This window comes from Arabidopsis lyrata (assembly GCF_000004255.2).
Source record: "Arabidopsis lyrata subsp. lyrata unplaced genomic scaffold ARALYscaffold_3, whole genome shotgun sequence".
Lineage (NCBI taxonomy): Eukaryota > Viridiplantae > Streptophyta > Magnoliopsida > Brassicales > Brassicaceae > Arabidopsis > Arabidopsis lyrata.
In genome coordinates, this window is record NW_003302553.1 from 21876234 (window position 1) to 21898312 (window position 22079).

Here is a 22079-nt window from a genome sequence, read left to right on the forward strand (position 1 = left end):
AATTGTTATCCGGTTTACCCCGGTTATTTATTTTTAAAAATTGAAACTTTGAAGAAGTTTCAAGATATTATAAATATAAAAACTTTTTTAAAAGTTAAATATGATAATTGTTTAAACTTTAAAAAAATTAAACTTTATAAAATGCGTGAATTATTTATAATATTAGAACTTTTATGAAGTTTCAAATATTATAAATATTTAAACTTTATAAAAATTTATAAGAAATTTAAACATTATAGATATTTAATTTTATAAAAAATTTACAATATTTAAATTCTATAAAAAGTTTATAATATTAATAATATTTGAACTCTACAACAATTAAATATATATTTAAATTATATTTAAAGCAAATTTTAAATTGACTCGGATTATATGTTTTTTAAATAAAATATTATTAAAACTCATAAAATGATGTTTAATTTCACGGGACATGTTATATGGTAGGACGGGTTTTGTTAGATATTAATATGAGAATACAATAATACAATTTTAAACACTAAACAAACAAATAAAATTAACAACACAAATACAACTTACTTTAAAAATTTTAGTTATAAGAAATCGATCCACGGCGTACCACAGGTCAGTCCCTAAAATGCAAACAACAAAATAAATTCATATTCAAATCTGCTATATAGAGTTGCTTAATGAACTGTATGTTTTCGTTTCTATATCTTAAAATTGAAACCTAAAACATACTAAGCGTACACTATATATATATATAATTATATTATATATTTAAATCAAACAAAACAATAGGTTATATCTGTAGATAATCTTAATAAATTAAACTTTTAATTTATATTTAACAAAAATATAGGCCCGCGGTGTACCGCGGGTTAACATCTAGTGTTGTAACAAGTTCAGATCAATTATGAAAGATAACAACATGTAACGAGGAAGAAGAAGAAGATGACCACTGAAAACAAATACCGTATTGATGCGGCTTTTCTATCCACAAAGTTCACGATCCTATCATATATTAAATTTTAAGAATTCCATGAATGTATTCATTACTGAAAACACACATACAAGCTGTTTATTCTATAACTGAGAAGCCAGATGGAGAAACCTCAGTTCACCAACCTGTATGCTACTGTCCGATACTCCCCAAGAGTCGTTCTACAGCAGCATTAACGTTACCATTGGTTGCAAGCAATGCTCTTATGTTCTCTGCTCTGTCGTAGAATCCCATTTCCTGTAACTGTTGTAATTGAGTAGCGTATCGCTCCTCAGGAGGAACTGGAAACAAACAGACATGTTTCAATCTAACTATCTCAGCAGGTAATTAAAAAAAAAAAAAAAAAAAAGGTAGTCCCTAGCGAATCTAACCATTGGGTTGGTTTGTGCCACTCAGGCCGCCAGCACCAAGACTGCCAAACATATTCATCAATAAATCCAGCCCCCCGTTATTGTTCGTCCCTAACAATATTTTCATCGTATTAACTTATATACGATAACAATATGTGCTAAAATAAAGCATAGATGGATGTAAAGAGAACAAAAAGAGTAGCTAGTAGCTACTATACTAAGTCACATAACTAAACCGTTTATACTAAATATTAGGTACATATATCATCATTAAAGAGTACCTGTGGCAGCACCAGTTTGCCCCGCATCCCTACAGACAAGATAGATTTGGAAACATGAATTCGGATTGATGGAAAAAAAAAATATATAGGATTCACACACATAGCTTATGCTAAAAGGCAGAATCAAAAATAAACAAAAAAGTGTATGCACCTATTCAAGTTTATTCCAACGATTAAAATGCTTTATTTATATCCCCCTTGATAGAGGTTACTAGTGATCAGCCCAGTAAACCATACATGAGTTGAGTTGCAGCGTTGGTTCAATCCTTTTCTTAATATAGATATCGTTCACAACCAATCTGTTTAGCTAGTTACAATATTGTCTAAACACTAAACAACCCAAGAAAAACAATTAAGATACATAAAGGACATGTAAATGCTCAACTTTGTTTAAGCAAATCCAAACAACGAAGGGTATCCAAAAACTTACTGGCTGGCTGCGTTTCTATTCTGAGATAAAAGCGATTGCTGTAGAGTCATCATTTGCTGAAGACCAAAAAACAATAGAAAACATTAGGTTTAAGAAACTTCTTTACTTGGAAATAGCTTAGATACACAGAAATGTTTCTTTCGAGAGACCACATGTTCAAAATTCATATGCATACAGACAATAGAGGACCAACTAACCTGCATCATCTCCGGAGAACTAAACTGACGAAGGAAATCTGGATTCTGCATCATTTCCCTCAACTGAGGATTCGAATCTAGCATGCTTTGGAGTTGTGGGTTAAGATTCATAAGCTGGACTCAAGGGAAAACATTTAATATATGTTCACAATGGCAAAAGGTCTTAAGTTCAGATTATTCTAGGCCTACCTGATTCATGTATTGTGGATTGGAAAATACGCTTTGCATCATCTGCGACATGGCTGGGTTTTGCAATAACTGGCTCAATTGAGAAGCATCTGGAGTGGCACCAAGAGGTGAATCCGCTCCAAGCATACCAAGTCCGCCGAGGCCTCCAAGACCACCAAGGCCGCCAAGTCCAGGGCTTCTCGCATCCCCAGCAGCATTGGTCCTTCCAGGGACAGTTGTCTGGCCTGTCAAGTAGCCCCACAATATGTTTAATTATGTTTAGTGTATTACGAGTAAATATTAAATTAGAAATAATCAGCCAAGAAACTCATTCATGCAAAAACTACTCATAACAACAAATTGTGATAACTACATTAACTCACCAATTCATTATACAGAATATTGTTCCTGAACCAGTGCAGTAAACAGTAACTTCCATTTCTTATAAACAAGCCACTTTTTCTATTATAAAATATTATTGCATCCTTCAAAAGACAAGTAAAATCGACTGGAGATTAAGAAGATGAGAATGCAGTTACTTACCACCCGTAGCACCCCAAGGATTAGGAAGTGGATTTGCATTCGGAATAGTCCCCGTTCCAGTATTTGTTGTGGAAGAGTTATTAGAAGCAACACTTCCTTGAGTAGCAACCCCCTGGTTTCCCAGGAGAGCAGCAAACGGATTGGAGCTCGTATTGTTTCCAGCATTCCCTGACATAGTAGTAGCATTCAAGAAAGGTTCCTGGACATTTTCATACATACGCCTTAGCATGTTAAATCCCTCAGGCATAGACTCAATATTACTCATGGCCCTATCGGTATTCCGCATCATTTCACGCATAAGCTCTGGGTTTCTCGCTGCCTCTAAAGTTTGCCGAAGGATGCTTGGGTCATTGAGCACATGACCAAGTTCAGGATTGCGATCTACAAGCTCACGCATTTGAGGGTTACTCATAATCATACTCCTCATAAATTCTGGGTTGTTCATAAGATTCTGGATGGCTGGTGTATTCATCATATCTCTAATCATGTTAGGGTTTTGAGCTAGTTGTTGCTGTGCCTGCTCAAGATCCGGAAGACCAGCTCCAAATAACCCAGCCATAGCATTTCCACCACCCAAAGGATTAAATCCAAGCCCAGGGAACAAAGATTCACCAGGACCCGCTCCTCCTAGATTCGAGCTATTATCTGAACCAACCCCTCGAGTAACACTAGGTGCAGTGGTTTGGTTTCCAGCATTCGCAGCCGGAGCAGAAGGTGGTGCTGAAGAAGGTGCAGAGCCTCGAACCATATGAATGGTGTGATCAGCCTGTAAACCTATATATAAAATGGTAAACAACGAATGGATTTAACACTTCCATTAACAATATCTCCATATTCTTCCCATAGTTGGGTTGAAAAATCATCAAGCATCTCAAAACAAAAACCTTAACATAAATCCAATTTTATGAGATTTCAATCAATAAACAAGAACAACATAAATCCCCACAAAACTAAATCGGAAACGTTGAAGATTACCATAACTGAGAAGAGTCTGATCGTCCTTGAGGATCCGACCCTTATAAATCAAACGCTGCTGATTAGCTGGCACATCGCTGCTCTGAGCCACCAACTCTTTGAAAGACTCCACCGTCGAATCAAGGCTCGTCTTCACACTAAATTTCGTGCCATTTGAGCACCTGATGTTCACGGCGACAGCTGCTCCTTCTCCAGTCTGCGGCTGACTCGAATCTCCTCCCTCTCCACCCATTCTAATTTCGGATCCTATAATTCAACAAATCAGCTCGCGAAATCGATCAGGAGCCCTAACCCTAGAAAAATTCAATCAAGATTTAGACAAAAGCTCTTAGTCGGTTCGGTAGAAGAAATGGATCGAAGAAAACGAAACTTAAGACTTCTCCTCGAGAGAGAACGTATCGACTCGAACCGGGTCGGGTCAGATTGACTTTAGTCAATTCAAGTCGGGTGGGGTAACACAAACCCGGTTCGTTTTCACTCGGGTCGGAGAATACATCCGGCGTCGTATTGAGGCCCAATGGGCCTTAGTTTATCGGTCCTACCATATCGTCTAACCTCATGCATCTGTGAAGCCTCTGAACGACATCGTTTAACTCAGAATCACTGTGGTTTAACTTGTCTCCAGCCAAAAACTTTCTAGCAATGCTTCCTTCAAGAACCATGCTATAACCCGCAACGACTCGAACGTTTCTCTCCTTCACCAACCTTCTCATCATCGCTACATCGACCCATGATTTCTCTGCAGCGAAGACGCTTGACGCAAGCAAATAACCTGAAGAACACAATGGCTCGAGTTCAAGAACCTCAGCTACTACCTCTGAGGTAATGATCCCACTTTTTAAACGGTTTCTACAACCGCTAAGAATCGCTCCCCAAGCACTAGCCCCGGCTTTAACGTCTTCTGGAAGGTTCTTGATTAGTTCCATTGCGGTATCAATCTCTCCTGCTCGGCTAAGCATGTCTACAATGCAAGAGTAATGCTGTAACGAAGGTTTTTGATCTTCTTCTACCATTGATCTGAAGATCATGAGACCTTTCTTTACCAATCCTCCATGATTGCAAGCTGATAAAGCTGCAAGGTATGTCACAGCGTTTGGTGTGTAACTATCTCGTTTCATTTCATCGAACGATGCTAATGCTTTATCCGGTAAACCGTTAATCGCGTATGCTGAAATGATCACGGTCCAAGAGACGATGCTTTTCTCAGTGATTTGATCGAATGTCCTTCTCGCAATATCTATGGCACCACATTTGGCGTATGCGTCAACAATAGAGGTATCAACTGAGATATCATTGATGGCTAAGCCTCTCCGGATAGCAATTCCATGTGCCCATTTGGAAGTTCTCAAGACTGCTGAAACTGAGCATGCGCTAAGTAGACTTATGACGGTGATTGCGTTGGGCTTATCCCTCATCTGACAGAAGATTGAGATTGCTTCATCAGATCGGCCACAACGGCCTAATCCAGAGATCATTGTGCTACATGACACTACATCCTTGTATGACATCGAATCAAACACGGTTCTTGCGTCATCAACAAGACTGCAGCTTGTATATGCATCCATCAAAGAACTCAACGCCACTTCGTTTGACTCATATCCACGCCGGATTATTACACCATGTATTGACTTGCAGGGCAATGGATGCTCAAAAAACTTGCAAACCTGAAGAAGACTCACGAGTGTAACTTCATCCGCTTCAAGAGCCTCTTTTTTCATCAAACGAAACATCTCAAGAGCCTCATCGTACCTTTGGTTATATACAAATCCAGCCAAAATCGAATTCCATGAAACAATGTTTCGACAAGTCGTCTCATCAAATACTCTAAATGCTGAATCAGCATCATATCCTTTTGAATACATATCAATGAGTGAATTGCGCACAAACACATCTACCAAATCAAAACCTCTCCGTATCGAAAACCCATGAACTGATCTTCCCACATCAATGTCATCCAAAACCGCACAAGCCTTTAAAACACTTGTCACAGTTACACAATCAGGCTCTGTTTTCGCCTCGCGAACCATCTCTTTAAACAACTCCAATCCCAAAACAGGTTCCTGGCTCTGCACATAACTTCTGATAACAACACTCCATGAAATAACATCTCTTTCAGACATTTCATCAAACAGTTTACGTGCACTTAAAGAATCAAACTCTGAATACAGACACAATATCGAATTTTGAACAGACGAAATCCGCCAAAACCCACTACGGATCACATATCCATGAATCTTCTCTCCATCGAACCATAAACTACGACACGCATGAATCACAAGAACCAATGTTGAAACATTAGGCTCAAAACCCCAAACTCTTAACTTCGAAAACCACCATAACCCTTCTTCTTCAAAACCATGATCGAGAAGCCCAAAAACGATAACATTCCAAGACACCGAATCTCTCGAATTCATACAATCAAATGCTCGTAACCCAGAACACAAGTCTCCACATTTCATATAGAAATCAGCAATCGAATTCCCCACAGAAACATAAGACTCAAAACCTCTCTTTAAAAGACTCGCTTGGATACATCTACCTTGCAACAGCCATGAGAGCTTAGCACAAGCTTTAAAAACAATGGGGAAAACAAAAGGATCGTTAAATTGAATTCCAGCACTCTGTATCTCTGAATACCCAGAGACCACTTCCCGCCATTTTCCATTAACAGAAGCTTGCTTAATCTTTGAAGACAAAGCTTGTAGCTTTGAATACAGGTGTGATCCCATTACCATAAAGTTTGAAGCTTTCACAAATTGTGTGAATAATGGCTTATCTATTGATGACCATTCGTTAAACCTTTCATAATCTGGTTTAACCGTTTTAAGTAATTATATTACACACACCAAACACTACACACTAATACAGGTACAAGATATGTTTTTGTTTTCTCTATTGGTATACATACGAATGGGTTCTGATTATCTTTACCAAATACAAAACTAAAAAAAAGAATCTCGTGTCTTCAAAACCACACTAGTGAGCTCGAGCCACAGTATGCCGAGGACGAAATGAAGAGAGTTGTTGCGGGCGATAATGGCCTTGTTGTTGACGGATGGATGGCGAAGCTCTAGTGGTTCTTCGTTCTAACGGTTTCTCGTTGGCAGCTTCAATGAGTTCGAGCGATTCCACCACCTCTTTCATCGATGGACGGTTTTTGGGTTCGGGTCCAAGGCATTTTAGAGCCAGTTGAGCGACTCGGAAAGCTGATTTGAAAGGGTATTTACCTTCTAGACGAGGGTCCATTATGCTCCTTAGCTTTCTTCTTTCGGATAGATGAGGTTTGATCCATTCGGTTAGATTGTGTTGCCCGGTAGGACGGGTAGGATCAAGCGCATGTAAACCAGTTAAGATCTCAGCCAAAACAACGCCAAACCCGTAAACGTCACTCTTTACATACAAGTGACCTGTTAGAACCAACAAATATGTTCACAGTTTGTTGTCAGAAATCAAAAAAATTAAGAATACAAAACATTGTACTACCTGTAGCAACATACTCTGGAGCTGCATAACCGTGTGTACCCATAACCCGTGTTGTGATGTGAGATTGACTCGCGGAAGGACCTAATTTCGCCAATCCAAAATCCGATATCTTTGCGTTATATGACTGCACCAAAAGCAAACCAGTTGAATTCCACACTTGATGATTTGCTACATCAAATCCATAAGCAATCTATATGTCCTTACCCCATCAAGTAGAATGTTTGACGCTTTGAAGTCTCGATAAATTACTTGCTTTTCTGAAGCGTGCAAGAATGCTAAGCCTTTAGCTGCTCCTATTGCAATCTTAAGCCTTATCTCCCATGAGAGCGGCTGAACGGAAGAGCCCTCTGAAGGAATAGAAGTAAATAAAGCAATGACAAATCATGCGGATTGGGGAATCATCCAATCAAAACATCGAGATAAAATGTGCATATAAGCAAAGCATTCTGATTAAAGAAGGTTCTTACTTCGGAAGAGATGATTCTCTAAGCTCCCTTTCTGCATATACTCATACACAAGAAGCAACTCTTCACCTTCCAAGCAATATCCCAACAGTTTCACGAGGTTTGGATGAGAAACCCTCCCAAGAAAATTCACTTCACACTGCACAAAAACCAACAAAGAATCTATCCAGTAAACAAACAAAACTCCACATTGCATATCAAAGAAAACTACTTTCCCATGATTCATCCGAGAAGCCGACTTTACTCACTTGCCATTCCTCGAATCCTTGGAAGCTTTCGGCATTCAGTTTCTTAACAGCAATCACAGTTCCATTACTGTGTTTCCCAGCCGTCTTGTCTTCAAGCCAGCCCTTAAAGACTTTCCCAAATCCTCCCTCTCCAAGAACATTCTCAGACCTGAAATTCCTTGTTGCAGCTCTAAGTTCTGTTAAGCTGAATATCCTCAAATTCGGAATGGGAAGTATCTGACCATCGGGATAAGCATCTTCACCACTTGCCACAGAGAACCCACTATTGCTAGATATGTTACTTCCCCTTGATGTTCCTGTAGTCGTCGTGTTGTTTGATGACTTAAAAGTCCCTACTTCAATTACAACCACAGGAAAACAAAGTCAAGCCTAAAACAGAGAGTCACAAACAGCATTAAAAGTTGAAACTTTCAGAGAACCCATAGGCGATAACACCAAAAGAAGAGTCACAATCCAATTAACCAAGTCTAAAACCATACACAGAGATGTAAAAACGTAACCTTTATGCATCAAATAAACAAGTACAGAAAATCGCAACGTATCACGCAAGTTTAAGCAAAACCCAGATGGGAAGATTCAGTAGATTGAGAGAACAAACCTGAACTGATGTTACCAGTAGAGGTAGGTGTTGCTGTTGGAGGAGAATCAGATGGAGATCCCCAACAAAGTCCCATCCCAACAAAGAAAAATTAAAAGCCAAACCCTTTTTGCCTCCTTTACAAATATATAACACGTATCTCTGTCTGTCTTAAACAATACCTTTGTCAGGATTTTACAGAAGTCAAAGAGAGAAAAAAAAATGGCGTGTTAAGCTAAAACAGAGTACTTTACAAGAAAAGATACAATATTGATGGATAGAGATCGGACAAGTATCGTTTAAATTGGGTGTGAATGATTAGAAAAAGAATAAAAAGAAAAGATAAAACTTTTTTTATCGGCTCCAAGTCGACGAAATTTCTTCTGACAGATTTATTTATTGAATAGAGAATTTGTGGTGTGAGAAGCATAAGCAAGTGGTTAGTTATTATTCATGGGCATTGAGAGAAGAGAGAGAAAACTGAGTCATAAGAATGGTGGTGCAAGGATTTGAGGAAGAATAAGGAGAGAGTTTAAGGTCCAAGTCAACTCTAAAGAAAAATATTTCCATGAGACCACCAAATAAAGAGAAAAACAATCAAGGCCCCAAACAGTTATCCTCTGCATTTTCTTCATTTGAAACTTTATTTTACTTTTCAACAAGTCTCGATCGGTTGTTGGATTATATGAATATGTTTAAATTATATTTTTATATAATTAATTTAGTCGGTAAAAAAACTCAAATATATTTTTATTAGAAATTTAAGACAGAAAGTCAATTTTTAATTTTGTTAAAATAATAGTTAAAAACAATGTTTTTGGCCATGTAAGTTGTAAACTCAATTAAAATTCATTGTTGCTTACAATTTGTTTTTGTAAAATTAAAAGATATTTAGAATTTTCAATAGTTTTTATGATATACCATGTATTTTCTTTATTTAAATATTAAAAATGAAAGATGGTAAAATGTCGAGTTAAATTAAAGATAAATAGCTCTTTTCATGTAAATAAATTATTAATCTATTTTTAGATTTCTTTTTCACGGCACTTTTTGATAAATTATAGGACCAAAATCCAAGACTGAATATATTGGTTGCATACGGACAAGAGAAATGTTTGTCGAGTTCATGGACGTGATCTTGGCGTTTTAAGTAGAATGACAAAAAAAAAAAAAAAAACTTGAGTGACAAAAAAATGAGTTTGATGTGAATGGAAAACTACTCAAGAGAAAGAGAATTAGGAAAGTTGATTCACCATTGAAAACTTGAGTCACTCACCTATTTTTTAGGCAAATATTAATATGTATGCATGCTTTTTTATTAATTAAGTGAGTAAGAGAGAATAATATTTTTACCATTTTACCCTTTTTCTAAACACTTGATTATTTGTCTTTCTTCCAAATCCTCCTCTTTTCAAATCATCTTCTTTCTTCATCGTCACTTCCATTTTTTTCAAACAGATTTTATATCCAATTCTCCATTTGGTTAATAAAATTCATTGTTTTTATATGTAACACACAATTATCACCAAACGATTCATAAAAATAGAGAGAACTTACATGAGTTTGGATGGATTAAACTTTTAATTTGAAGAATTTTGGGATGAAAATTATAGTTTTGTAATTTAAAGTGAAGATGGAGAGGACGAAGATAAAGGAAATAAAAAGGAAATTTGCAGGTGAACATGGGTTGGAGTTGCAGGTGACAATGAAAGAAGAAGAAAATTTGGAAGAATGACGACAGAGGAGGATACCCGAGAAGAATGAAATTTTATTGTTTTTTACGTCCACGATAACACATAAGTTAACCGTGATAAACAAGTTATCACGATAAATAAATATGCTAATGCATAAGTTAACGATGCTAATGCATAAGTTAACGGTAATAAATAAATTGTTGAAATAAATAAACATGTCAATATATAAGTTAGTTGATATCAATCAGATAATAAATAATTTAACATGATAAATATAAATTTATCATATAACTTGAAAAGTTATCGCGATACAATCTGATTTATATTGCTAATCAAATAAATAATCAGCAAAATCATTATCTTTTTATTTTATCTCGTGATGAATAGTGTTTTTGATGTTGGCCGAACAGTGTTTTAGTTTTTATTTATCGCGATACAATTTGATTTACATTGTTAATCAAATAGATAACTACAAAAATCATTGTTTCCTTATTGATTCCGATGATAGATAGTGTTTCCGATAACAAATGAACAATGTTATTTTTATTGTTAACACTAAATTATTTATCTTGTTATTATTTTTGTTAGCATTTAATTCTAACAAAGGGTAGTTTTGGTATTAATTGAGTTAGAGGAAAGAGAACTAATAAAAAAATAAGTATGGATAGATTTTTAATTTTGCAATCCTCCATGCATATCAATTAATATAGCCCTATTTTTTACTCTGTGTAAGGCCTTTTATCTTGACAATTCTTTTTTTTTATTTTGATTGCACTTAAATATGAGCTAAATAGATAAGTTTTGAACCAAAAACCCTCCTAACACACACTTGATTAAGGAAAGCTTTTACAAAGACTAGAAGAAGCTGGAGATGAAAAAGATAACCATGTAAAATAGAATCAAAACAAGAATCATTATTGCTCAAATGAGCTTGATAATATAGATATAAGGATATGAAATGAAATAGCTCATTAAAGAGCTTTACTAATGCAATGAAAAGTAAAAGAGAAGAACTTTAGCTTGTCACCAAAACATAAATCAATTTTGATTAATAATTCATAAATGTGAAGAAAGAGAGTTGTTTTGAGACAACACATACATTTATATAGAAACATATCATTTTGGAAACTCTAATCATGCATGAGTCATCACATAGGATTTTAAACTTCCAATATATGAGACACTATTTGGGGCTTCATATGAATCTTCTAATACAGTATGTTTTTCACTACTGGCGTACGAACTAGTTAGTTTTATTTTCACTAAACTAGATATATTAGTCAACATTTTATAAAGATATTGTTTAAAAATCAATGGATGAGTGAAAATTAATATAACAGGTATAAGAAAAGTATTGTCTAATAGTTGATTGAGTGTTTAATGTTTCTTCATCTAATAGAATTGACTACTGTGATTATGTGTGTTACGAGTAAAAATGTTTATCGTGACTCACTACAAAAAAAAGATCATTTTGAATCACTTATTTTAAATTTTTGTATTACTTATAATTGATACAAAATAGTTTTACATCACTTAATTAAATGACTCTGAAAGTGTTGATGCAAATAATTCACATCATTTTTTTAACAATTGATGTAACAACACATAATATTTGCATCGGTTGTTATAAATGATGTTAATTTTATATCAATTACTAAAAATGATGTTATATTTTTAAATCACTTTGCATAAGTGATGTTAGTATTTGTATCGGTTGTAACAATTGATGTTACTATTTGCATCACTTATAAATAAGTGATCCTAAAATTAGTGTCAGTTTTGATAAATGATTCTACTAATTTTATTTTTTTTGTAATAAATGTACATTTACAATAAATGAGCTATTTTATTCCAATTTAATCGTGTTATTTATAATTCATCAGTCATCTAATTTTTGTATCACTTATTATTGCCATCAATATGCTAAATAAAATCAATTAAAATATGAATTTAATTAAATTGTAAAAAATATTCTAATTGAAAATTGCCAATGAAGAGACGATAATCGAACTATCTCCATGACTCCATCACCGCCATTAAACTTTTAAGTCGTCGATCCACCAATTACATGCTTCCGCCAGTGTCTCCATCGAATAAAGTTCTTGGATCATTTTTTGTTTTCTCTGCTGGTAAAAAAACTCGTGCCTATCTTTTGTGTAATTTGCCTCCCTTTTGTATCACCTTGCATTTTCATAAAAAAAAAAAAATAATGAACAAGCGAAAGTATAAATAACAAATATACAAAGAAGCAAAGATGAGATCAATACAGACAAAAGTAATCATTGGTGTTGGGGTCGGATTCCACCCGCACTGAGTCCGAGCTAGGAAATAATACCTCGGGCCGTATCATCAAAACCGGCTCGGGGAACACTGCCGAAACAGCTCGGGATCAATCATTGAACTGGCTCGGAGCATGTCGATTGATATGACTCGGGTCACCTTATACCGGCTCGGGGACGTTTGCCACGACAGCTCGGGAACCTATATGTCACCATGCCCGAGCTGAGCTTTCCTTCCACCCCGAGCCGACCTCACAAGTAGCCCGAGCCGCTTCTCTGAGAGTAGCCGAGCTCAATCGACGAAGAGTATCCGAGCCCAATCTTTTCAGAGTCTCCCCAGCTCGGCTCGGGAGTCATGCCATCATCCATGCAGCCCGAGCCAAAATCATAGACACCCGAGGCGAAATCATATTCGCCTCCAGAAGTATCATTTCTAAGCAAGATATCATTTCCGACATACTCGGAAATGATAAGAGAGAATCTAGAAGGATCGACTCAAATCAGGAGATCTTCCAAGAAACCCCGAAGAATAAGGAAACTATCCTAAACCCGCGATATTCTAGGCCGACTTCAAGATAAATGGAAATCTTCCGAGAATATCGTTTGAGAGGCGGTTTATCACCCCTATATAAAGAGACTCAAGGCTCAAGCAAAAGGCAAGCAATATCGCTCTAGAATTTACACTACGCAAAGCTCTCATAGCACAAACATCTTTTCTTTTACGATCAAACTCTTGTACGATCAAAACTACTTTTTTCATCAATAAGATCAAGAACACCATCTTTGGTTACAATTGTTTCTGTTGTTCTTTGAGAATTCACATTTATCGTATCCCTAAATTAAAACCCTAGACAAATCTCGATTGTGTTAGTTTCGACTTCCACAATTGGCTCTAGATGCTCTGGTCAAATTGGTCTTTGAGCATCATGAGTCGACGGTGAACCTTATCTTCTACCATACTATTAGTAGATTTGGAACCAGAGAATGAGAAAAAAGGGAGTCATATTTAGGTTGTGACTGGAAAGAGGGAGAAGAAAAGGGAAGAAAATAAAAGAGAAGAAAACAAAAGAAAAGAAATGTTGAAAGTTAGAAAAATGTTTTCTACCGTGTATTTATGAGAAGAAATTTTCAGTTGGTTTTACTAAAAAGTAGAGGAATTGAGAAGAAAAAGTTTAATTTTGATGGAGAATGAATTATTCTTGACTGGAGAAATGATAGAGGAATTGAGAATATTTAGTTTTCTTCCCAATTATTTTCTTCTATTTACATCAACCAGTCTGACCCTATGTTTAGTTTAGAGGAGAGTGAACAGTTGTAGAAAAAAATGAGAAAGATTTACATTTAACCAAAAAATATGAAGAACGTGACGAAGAGGGAGATATTTTAAGGATTCTAGTTATTATATCAATAACAACCAATACTATCTATTCCATATCCCATTTATTTATTTGATAATCGTTTTACTTATATGTACTATTTTAAATTTACAACCAATACAAATGTAAAAGGCATAAATTCAATATAAATAAAATAAATTGTAGGATTTTAGTTGTTTAAAAAACAATTGTAGGATTTCTGCATATTCTATTATATATATATATATATATATATATATATATAATCCTACAATTTATTTTAGTTATCTATCTAACATCAATTTTTTTACTGAAACTAAGAAATCACACAATTACGGTCAAATTCTTATCATTCAAAATAATTACTGTCAGGTATTATTCTTTTAATAAAATAGAAAGCATTGTAATCAATTCTAATTAATTAGTTTCAGTTATTATTGGATGCAAACTATTAAAAACAATTTGATCGTTTATTTTAATGACAATATTTTTATATCATTTTATAAGTGATGTTAACAACAATTAATAATTACATCAATTACCTATTCGATGTAAATCTAGGTTTTACTATCAATTTTTTTAAAGTGATACAAACTAATAAAAACTGTATCAGTTTTATTGAATTGATGCAAAACTAATTAATTATAACATCAATAATTATAATTGATGCTAAACCATCTATATTTGTTTCACTTTTAAATAACTGATTTAAAATAATATCACTTAGTTTTGTGATACAATTTAAATGATACAACAGATCCTTTTTCTTGTAGTGACTGTAGTGCATGTAAAATATTGTGATCGATCGGTTAGTAATAGTACGTAGTATTCTTTGAAATGAGCAACATACGAAAAGCTGACCAACAAAAATGGAAAAACATACAAAACAAAAACGAGTTAAGATAAAAAAAAAATTTAAAAAAAAAAAAAAAAAAAAACGAGTGCAAAACAAATCATACGTGCATCATTAAAATAATATGAACACGACTACAATAATGTAAGCATGGCAGCCTTCTCACGCGTAATGCGTCAGTCAAAGGATCATGATGCATATATTTTTGTGGATGGAACAATTTAAAAGAAATAAAATTAGAAGTTGATGTGCTAGAAGAAAAAAGAAAACATATTTGTCTAGGGAGGTAAACAAAATTATTCAAGCTTTTTCCTTTTTTTTTTGTGTATCTTCAATCTCATGGTAGATGTCTAATTAAGTAATCATGTAAATATATTTTTGTTTGATATACCAAACAAAAGTTACATTGTTGATCACGTTTTAATTAATTTCTATCAATTTGTTTCGTAGCATTATTTTTATTTTTTGATAAAGGGTTTCCTATATTTTAGACTTTTAGTACATAAAGACAATTATTGAATTTTGTTTGTGTATGTTTTTTACACATACGTACGTAATACGTTAATCTAAAATATGTTGAAGGAGAAAATAAGTTGCATCTAGAACGAGGTGGCTTGATCCAAACTGGGCTTTGTTTGTTCTTGTCTTCTTGATGTATCTTTTGGGCCAACCCAAATATTAATTTCATTTTCATTCATCTTATGAAGAGTAACACTTCACCTTTCTTTCTTTATTTAACTCAAACATACTTCATTCGTAACTGATACTAGGAAGCAATCACAGGTGTTTGTGTTTCCCTCTCCAAAATATATCTTAATCAAGGAGGAGCATTACACTCCAAAATAGCAAGATGAAGTGGACATGAAAATATAGATTTTGCTATAAAAGATGGCGTCAAAAGACCATTTCTTCGACCAAGTATCTTGCTTGTGCTACTCTTCAAATATGGACGGGTCTTTGATGCCTGAACCAGATTCTTTGTCACTTTCAAAGATGTTATCCTCGAAACCCAAGTTGTTGATGCATGACATTGCACACACCATCGCATACGCTTCTGCATCCAAATCTATCCTTAACCTAGGGTATGCTTTTGCACCAAACCATCTTAATACTTCATCTTATAATATAACAATGATAAATGTGAACTACAATTGATAAATATTAATTCATAACATTAAATAGACGTAGTTAGTAAAATTAATACTCCTTTTGTTTCAAATTATAAGATGTTTAAGGTAAACACACACATATTTAGGTAATTTGTTTTTTAAAAAAACATTATCTGTATTTAATAAAAACAAATCTCACCAATCATAAAAAATATTGCAGAATATAAATGGTCAAAAATGATCAAATGCATTTAAATTTGCATAGAAACTTACAAAACATCTTATATTATGAAAAAAAACTAAAACATCTTATCATTTGACACAGAGAGAATATAATTTATAATAAGTTGAATTTTATACTCATTTTTAAACCCACAACTGTAGTTAAACAATTAAGACTAACAAGCAAACCAAGCTCGTCCCGCTAGGTCTGGCCAAAAGATCGCACAAAATAATCAGGCCCGTCTTAGAGTATGTGCTAACAATGCAAAAGCACTAAATCCTTTTTTTTTTTATTTCTTTAGAGAAAAAGACCCTAAATTTTTATAAATTATTTTGAAAATGGTCCATAATTTTGAATTTCTATCTTACATATACATGATTTGAAATTTTCTTAGGAGTGGGCGCATATAATTTCGAGACTGCCTGGAAATAATACAAGAAACGAATAATACGCTTAACATTAAATAAACATAATTAATTAGTAAAATACTCTCTAAATCATTATAAGTTGAATTTAACTAAATCATACTCATATTTAAACCCACACGTATTCTAAGACGTATTTCACCTATGTATTCCTCCTTTATACTATTATATAATTAAAATGTTTCAATGAAAATAAAAAGTTAAAGAAGGTAGGACTAACAAGCGGACCAAACTCGTCCTGCTAGATACGTCCAATGGTACACTTTAATATGTTTAAACCGTGAAACCTCCGTGTCACCCTGTGTTAAGAAGCTTACCCGCGGCAGGATGGAATGGATGAGACGATATCCGCATGCGTATAAGCAGTCATAGACTCGTAGCTAAGATCGACTGATAAATACTATGTCAACATGAATAATTGCCAAAAACATCAATTATCTATTATAGTAACCAAAAAATTATGAGATAGAAAGCTAATGAGGTGAAAAAGGCAAGAAAAAAAGGTTTGAGGTAGTAAATGCAGTTTCCATTGACATTGGTAATGATTGTTGTTTCAAATGGGGTCCTTTTCTTAGCTGTCGTTCACAAAAGCACTCTCACTATTGTCTCTGCCACTAGCAAAATATTGTCTTCAAAGTCATTTTCCTTACCTTTATTATTACACTGCAACATTAGTTTTTAGATTTACATATTTGATTGGTAGGAGAACCAGGGCCTCACATAAGTGTACAATAACATTAACTTTAGTTGTCTTGGAACATCCATAAAAAGAGGCACTGACAAATTGAACCGATTTCTTACTTATTTATCAAATAGAAAGATTAAATTCGGCCTTAAACTATGCAAACATTTGATACTGGACGTGTTTTAAAACTCGTAGTCTCGTACTTTAAAAAACTCGGTTAAAACCAAACTAAAACAAATAAACAACTACAATTATCAAACATGGCACATGTAGTTTTAAACTGTTTTTCTTGTTTTATATAAACAGTCGTCCACATTTGAGTAAACCACCACAAAGATACGAAGACCATCATTACGGTGAGTTCTTTAACTTTATCTCTTAACATTGTTTAAGATTAAAAGTTTGGTTTTTGTAAGTTAAGAGTCAAATCTTAGCTTTTAACACTCTCAAAAGCTCTTAGCTAATAGTCAAATCTTAGTATTTTAATCTGTTTTAATTTATTTTTAATGTTTAATTCTAAGATAATAAACTAAGAACCATCTAAGATACCACCAATAATGGTGTTTAGATAACTGAAGACAACTAAATCTAATTGCAATTACTAAATGATTAATTAAGAATCTTACCTTGTAAGAGTTTTAAGATTCGTTTCTCAGTATCATCATGTCAGTTCTCGATCCAATGAACCTTTTAAATACTCTCTCTGTTCCTTGAAGTTTGATGTTCTAGTGTTTTGAATTTGTTCCACAAAGATTGATTTTCTATATATTTTTTTAATTTTTAATTAATTAATTTTAATAAATCGTAGATTTCAAGACGTAATGATTAACTGTTTCAGATTACTATTGGTTCATAGATTATTAAAAAATATTTAATAAAAGTAAATAATTAAACAATGATTGTTTTTTAAGAAAGGTGAAATCTCTGAAAAATCAATCTTTTAAGAACAGAGGGAGTATGATTTATCTTTTCCATAAATACTGAAGACAACTAAAGTTAATGTTATTGTACACTTACATTTATTGAAACACCGATTACACTAGTGGTATTAAAAATAAAAATAATGCAGAAAAGAAGAAAATATCTAAAGAATTTGAATTCAAACTTTTTCACTTCCCGAAGTATACATTAAAAGCTCTTAAACATTACCCAATAGTGTTGAAATAAACAAAAAGTGAGTGTGAAAATCAAGATTCATTCAAACACAAAAACAGTATAAAAGCATTATATAATCAAAAAAAAAAAAACCATAAGTAAAATAATGTTACATTACTAAACCTAATTCTAATAATAAACGAGTTATTTCATCATTATCTTAGTGATTACCACAAATCACCATCATTAACATTCATCTTCTTCGTTTTAGTCCACAGAGTTAGGACCAGAGCAAGCTTTCAAATTAGGGTTCCAAATCCATTGAACTAAAAACTTTCTTCCTCCTTTACCATTCATATTAAAAGTCTTCCCTTCTCTATCTCTCATAACTTGACCAATATACCCTCCTCCTCCGCCGCTTCCATACAATCCTTCACACAAATCACCAATCTCCGTCGGAGCCGTCGGATCTTCTCCGGCGTACCAAGCATTAATCAACGGATTCGATACAACTTCAGCTAACTCATGACCAATCACACTAACCATCCCATCTACACCAGTCTCTCCGTTCGGTGGCCGGAGCTCTCCCGGACCACCGTGTCCCATATAACCCGGTAATGCAAACGGATAAGCACAAACCTCAGGACATTGTTTTCCCGATTGACCAACCCAAGCGTAAGGCATAGTGTAACCAACCATCGACGGGAAAGTGAAATAGTGAAAACCACAGACCGCGCGGCAAAAGTCTTGCATCGTGACGTCGTGTGACGTCAGAACTAAATACATTCCGTTTTTGTGATCCACCGGAAACGAAGCGGATCTCGCGGCGGAGGCGATAACGTCTTGAATCGTCAGACGAGTTAGGTGTTGGCCGTGGGAGTAATTCGAATCGGAGTATTCACCGGCGATTAAAACGGATCTTGACACGTTAGCTCCGGTTTGATCTGCGTAGAGAGAAGCGGTGCGCCACCATTCAGCGACGGAGGGAGAAGGAGCTTTAGCGTCGAAGATTGAATTGAGGAAATCTCTGATTAAGGATTTGTGTGGACGAGACCAACGTCCGTACCAGATAACGTAGATGTTGATCGGAGAAGAAGAGAGGACTGGTCCCATATGGTAACGGAGGTGGATTAGATTGGAAGATCCTTCGAATTTTTTGGAGGATGTGAGTGAGAGACTCCGCGGCGGAAGTTTAGGGTTAACGAGCTCAATCTCCGCCGCGGCGGAGGGGATGTTTAAGGAGTTAACAGTTGTTGTGTGTTTGTTGTTGTTTTCGAGAGAAGAAGAGATGTAGAAGAAGGAGGAGAGAGTGATGAAGTAGAAGAAGGAGGAGATAGTCGCCGGAGACGACATTGTTATTTTGAAGAGTGAGGTTTTGTTGGTAAGAGAAGAAGAGAGAGAGATTTGATGATTTAAAGGAGAAATGAGAGATTTTGGAGAAGAAAGGAATGAGAGGGAAATTGGCTGTTGCCAGCTGCTGTGAGCGTGGGCTTCACGCGCTAGCCTTGTTGTTGTTTGTCTGTCTTCTTATTAGGAATGACATAAATATGGGATGGGATTGATTTCTCACTTTTTTTTTTTTTTTTCAAGTCCTATACAGAATTAAAGAAAATAAAAGGTATATATAAATTTAAATAATAAATATGAACTTCTTGCCCAAAAAAAAAAAAATATAATTATGAACTTCAAGAGTAATTGTTGAAATAAAATTATAAAATAATACAGTATATTTTGTATGAAAATCTGAAAAATTAGAAATTATCATCGAAAATAGTATATAGAAGTATTATATGTTAGAGTTTAATCAAAAATTTGATAGTCAAATCTAATATTTGTATTGATTAGAATCGATTATGAATAAAGAAAATAACATTATTATTGTTGGTTTTTTTCATTAAATCATTTTTTGTATTTGATGTTTATGACTTGTATGTATATCATTAATAGTATTCAAAAGGCTTGAACAAAGTTTGTTATTACACCAAATGTCAATAGTTTAACTAGTAAACAAATTTAGACAAAGTCTAAAAATTATCAGTTCGAGTGATATTTGAGAAAAATCATATAAAATATTTTGGTGATTCAAAAAAAAGTTGTTACTATTAGATAAGTGTTTTTTTTTTAATTATGAACTAGATCTTGACCCGCACGTACGTGCGGGGTTTCATATTTCAAAAACATTTCTTACAAATTTTCATACAATATAGATTATTTTATTGTTTTTATGATGTATATTTTAGTGTATTAGATCTAGATCCACATGTACGTGAAGAGATATTTTTTTTAGAAATTGTTATATAGATTTTAAAAATATAAAATATTTTGTTGTGTTAGTGAACTTTGTAATAATATAGATATTATAAAGTTAGAGTAATGAACGAAATTTAGTTGCGTTAGTGCATAGTTATATTTTAAGATTCGGACCTACACGTACGTGTGAAATTGTATTTAATATAAAATTAAGATATTATTTAGTTGCAAAAGTTAAGTGATGTTACGTTTTTATTTTCTAAACTATTCAAAACATTTCTAATAGTTTGATTACATGTGTTAAATAGGATACATATTCGGTTTAGTTTGGATTATTTCATGTATATTAGCTAGGCGTAACTATTTTGGAACATGAAACCTATCCCGTCTTGTATATGTCATAAATTTTTCGTCCCATAACCCGTCTCGTATACGTGAAATAAAAATATTACGGTCCCGTATCTGTCATAAATTGTAACTAAAAACGTACGTATAAGGTTATGTGTGTAAACAAATTTATTTTATATAGTGCTCATAACACAAACTCATACCAGTTGAGTATTAAGTTTGATTTTTAATTTATGTCCCCCTGCCATCCCGTCTCGTAATTCGAATTCTCATTTCATTCCATTAAAACCATATTCCAAATTCTTGTTTGCTTACTTTAAAATACCATAAAATATATACTGTGAGTTTTGCGGATTAATATGTATGATGTTAAAGTTACAAATATTTTAACAAATTTATTAATGTTTCTTTCCTTAGCTAAATTTTGCATATTCTTCTTTTCATTGTTTAATCATATTTAGTTGAATATTTGGACTAAAAATAAAAGTTTTAGATACATCTATAAAAGGGATATGCTATTGCTGCATAATTTGTGTTGAATGCAAAATATATAATTAGTTTACATAATTTCAAAAACTGTGTGCAATATATTATGGATTTATTTAAGGAAGATCTGAGTTGAAAAGAAAAAAATAAAACACAAAATATTTCAAAATTAATATGTACATTCTATTGTTTAGATTTTTTCGAAAATTGCTCTAAACGAAAACCATTATGATAATTACTTAAAATTTATTATTATTTGAGTTTATTTCATAGTAAAAATAAATATTTGTTAATATTTAATATGGTTTTTTAGAAATTATGAAATAAAATTTCGTTTTATATTTCAAAATTTGTAATAAAAATATTATAACAAAACTGAATATTAAAATATTTGCATTTAATTTTTTTACCAAATTTCAAATTCAATCTTAAAATCCTCCATTGATAAATCTTTTTAAATGATAGTTTTTTTTAATTTTGAATTAAAATGATATTATTTTTATTTGTATTTTTGATATAGAATAGTCTATTAGGATTGGTTTAGAAAAAATCTTAGTTGGATATCAAATCTTAGTTTTTCAATTCCTATTGGTTAAC

The 22079-nt window shown here is 33.5% G+C and overlaps 4 protein-coding genes across 5 annotated transcripts; all 4 read right to left on the bottom strand.

The window, feature by feature from the left end:
* Positions 1-906: 906 nt before the first annotated feature.
* LOC9322169 (ubiquitin domain-containing protein DSK2b) lies at positions 907-4262 on the bottom strand. The gene is made up of 8 exons (XM_021031956.1): positions 3909-4262; positions 2934-3707; positions 2412-2635; positions 2223-2336; positions 2026-2081; positions 1596-1624; positions 1336-1425; positions 907-1245 (listed from the first exon to the last, which is right to left on the bottom strand). Exons 1-8 carry the CDS (start codon positions 4138-4140, stop codon positions 1097-1099), a joined length of 1668 nt encoding a protein of 555 aa, XP_020887615.1. The 5' UTR covers positions 4141-4262; the 3' UTR covers positions 907-1096.
* Positions 4263-4405: 143 nt separating this feature from the next.
* LOC9322170 (pentatricopeptide repeat-containing protein At2g17210) lies at positions 4406-6661 on the bottom strand. The gene has a single exon (XM_021031955.1). It carries the CDS (start codon positions 6641-6643, stop codon positions 4433-4435), a length of 2211 nt encoding a protein of 736 aa, XP_020887614.1. The 5' UTR covers positions 6644-6661; the 3' UTR covers positions 4406-4432.
* A 3-nt stretch (positions 6662-6664) lies between these two features.
* LOC9322171 (probable serine/threonine-protein kinase PIX13) lies at positions 6665-9371 on the bottom strand. 2 transcript variants are annotated; one of them, XM_021031959.1, is made up of 6 exons: positions 8702-9371; positions 8104-8435; positions 7859-7994; positions 7596-7738; positions 7392-7515; positions 6665-7315 (listed from the first exon to the last, which is right to left on the bottom strand). In XM_021031959.1, exons 1-6 carry the CDS (start codon positions 8775-8777, stop codon positions 6885-6887), a joined length of 1242 nt encoding a protein of 413 aa, XP_020887618.1. In that variant the 5' UTR covers positions 8778-9371; the 3' UTR covers positions 6665-6884. The 2 variants fall into 2 exon arrangements, with proteins under 2 accessions (XP_020887618.1, XP_020887617.1); XM_021031958.1 differs by having other exon boundaries at positions 8104-8438.
* A 9017-nt stretch (positions 9372-18388) lies between these two features.
* On the bottom strand, positions 18389-19936 carry LOC9322172 (protein EXORDIUM-like 5). Its single transcript, XM_021032832.1, has one exon. It carries the CDS (start codon positions 19749-19751, stop codon positions 18666-18668), a length of 1086 nt encoding a protein of 361 aa, XP_020888491.1. The 5' UTR covers positions 19752-19936; the 3' UTR covers positions 18389-18665.
* Between the last annotated feature and the right edge of the window lie 2143 nt (positions 19937-22079).

What these genes read in the sequence shown, in the direction of transcription:
- LOC9322169 (XM_021031956.1), bottom strand. Translation starts at nt 4,140, where the DNA reads ATGGGTGGAGAGGGAGGAGATTCGAGTCAGCCGCAGACTGGAGAAGGA. An exon ending in AATAGAAACGCAGCCAGCCA is followed by an intron (nt 1,625 to 2,025) that starts GTAAGTTTTTGG and finishes TCTTGTCTGTAG; the next exon opens with GGATGCGGGGCAAACTGGTG. An exon ending in TGGCACAAACCAACCCAATG is followed by an intron (nt 1,246 to 1,335) that starts GTTAGATTCGCT and finishes GTTTGTTTCCAG; the next exon opens with TTCCTCCTGAGGAGCGATAC.
- LOC9322170 (XM_021031955.1), bottom strand. Translation starts at nt 6,643, where the DNA reads ATGGTAATGGGATCACACCTGTATTCAAAGCTACAAGCTTTGTCTTCA.
- LOC9322172 (XM_021032832.1), bottom strand. Translation starts at nt 19,751, where the DNA reads ATGTCGTCTCCGGCGACTATCTCCTCCTTCTTCTACTTCATCACTCTC.
- LOC9322171 (XM_021031958.1), bottom strand. Translation starts at nt 8,777, where the DNA reads ATGGGACTTTGTTGGGGATCTCCATCTGATTCTCCTCCAACAGCAACA. An exon ending in AAGGATTCGAGGAATGGCAA is followed by an intron (nt 7,995 to 8,103) that starts GTGAGTAAAGTC and finishes GTTTTTGTGCAG; the next exon opens with TGTGAAGTGAATTTTCTTGG. An exon ending in CAAACATTCTACTTGATGGG is followed by an intron (nt 7,516 to 7,595) that starts GTAAGGACATAT and finishes CTTTTGGTGCAG; the next exon opens with TCATATAACGCAAAGATATC.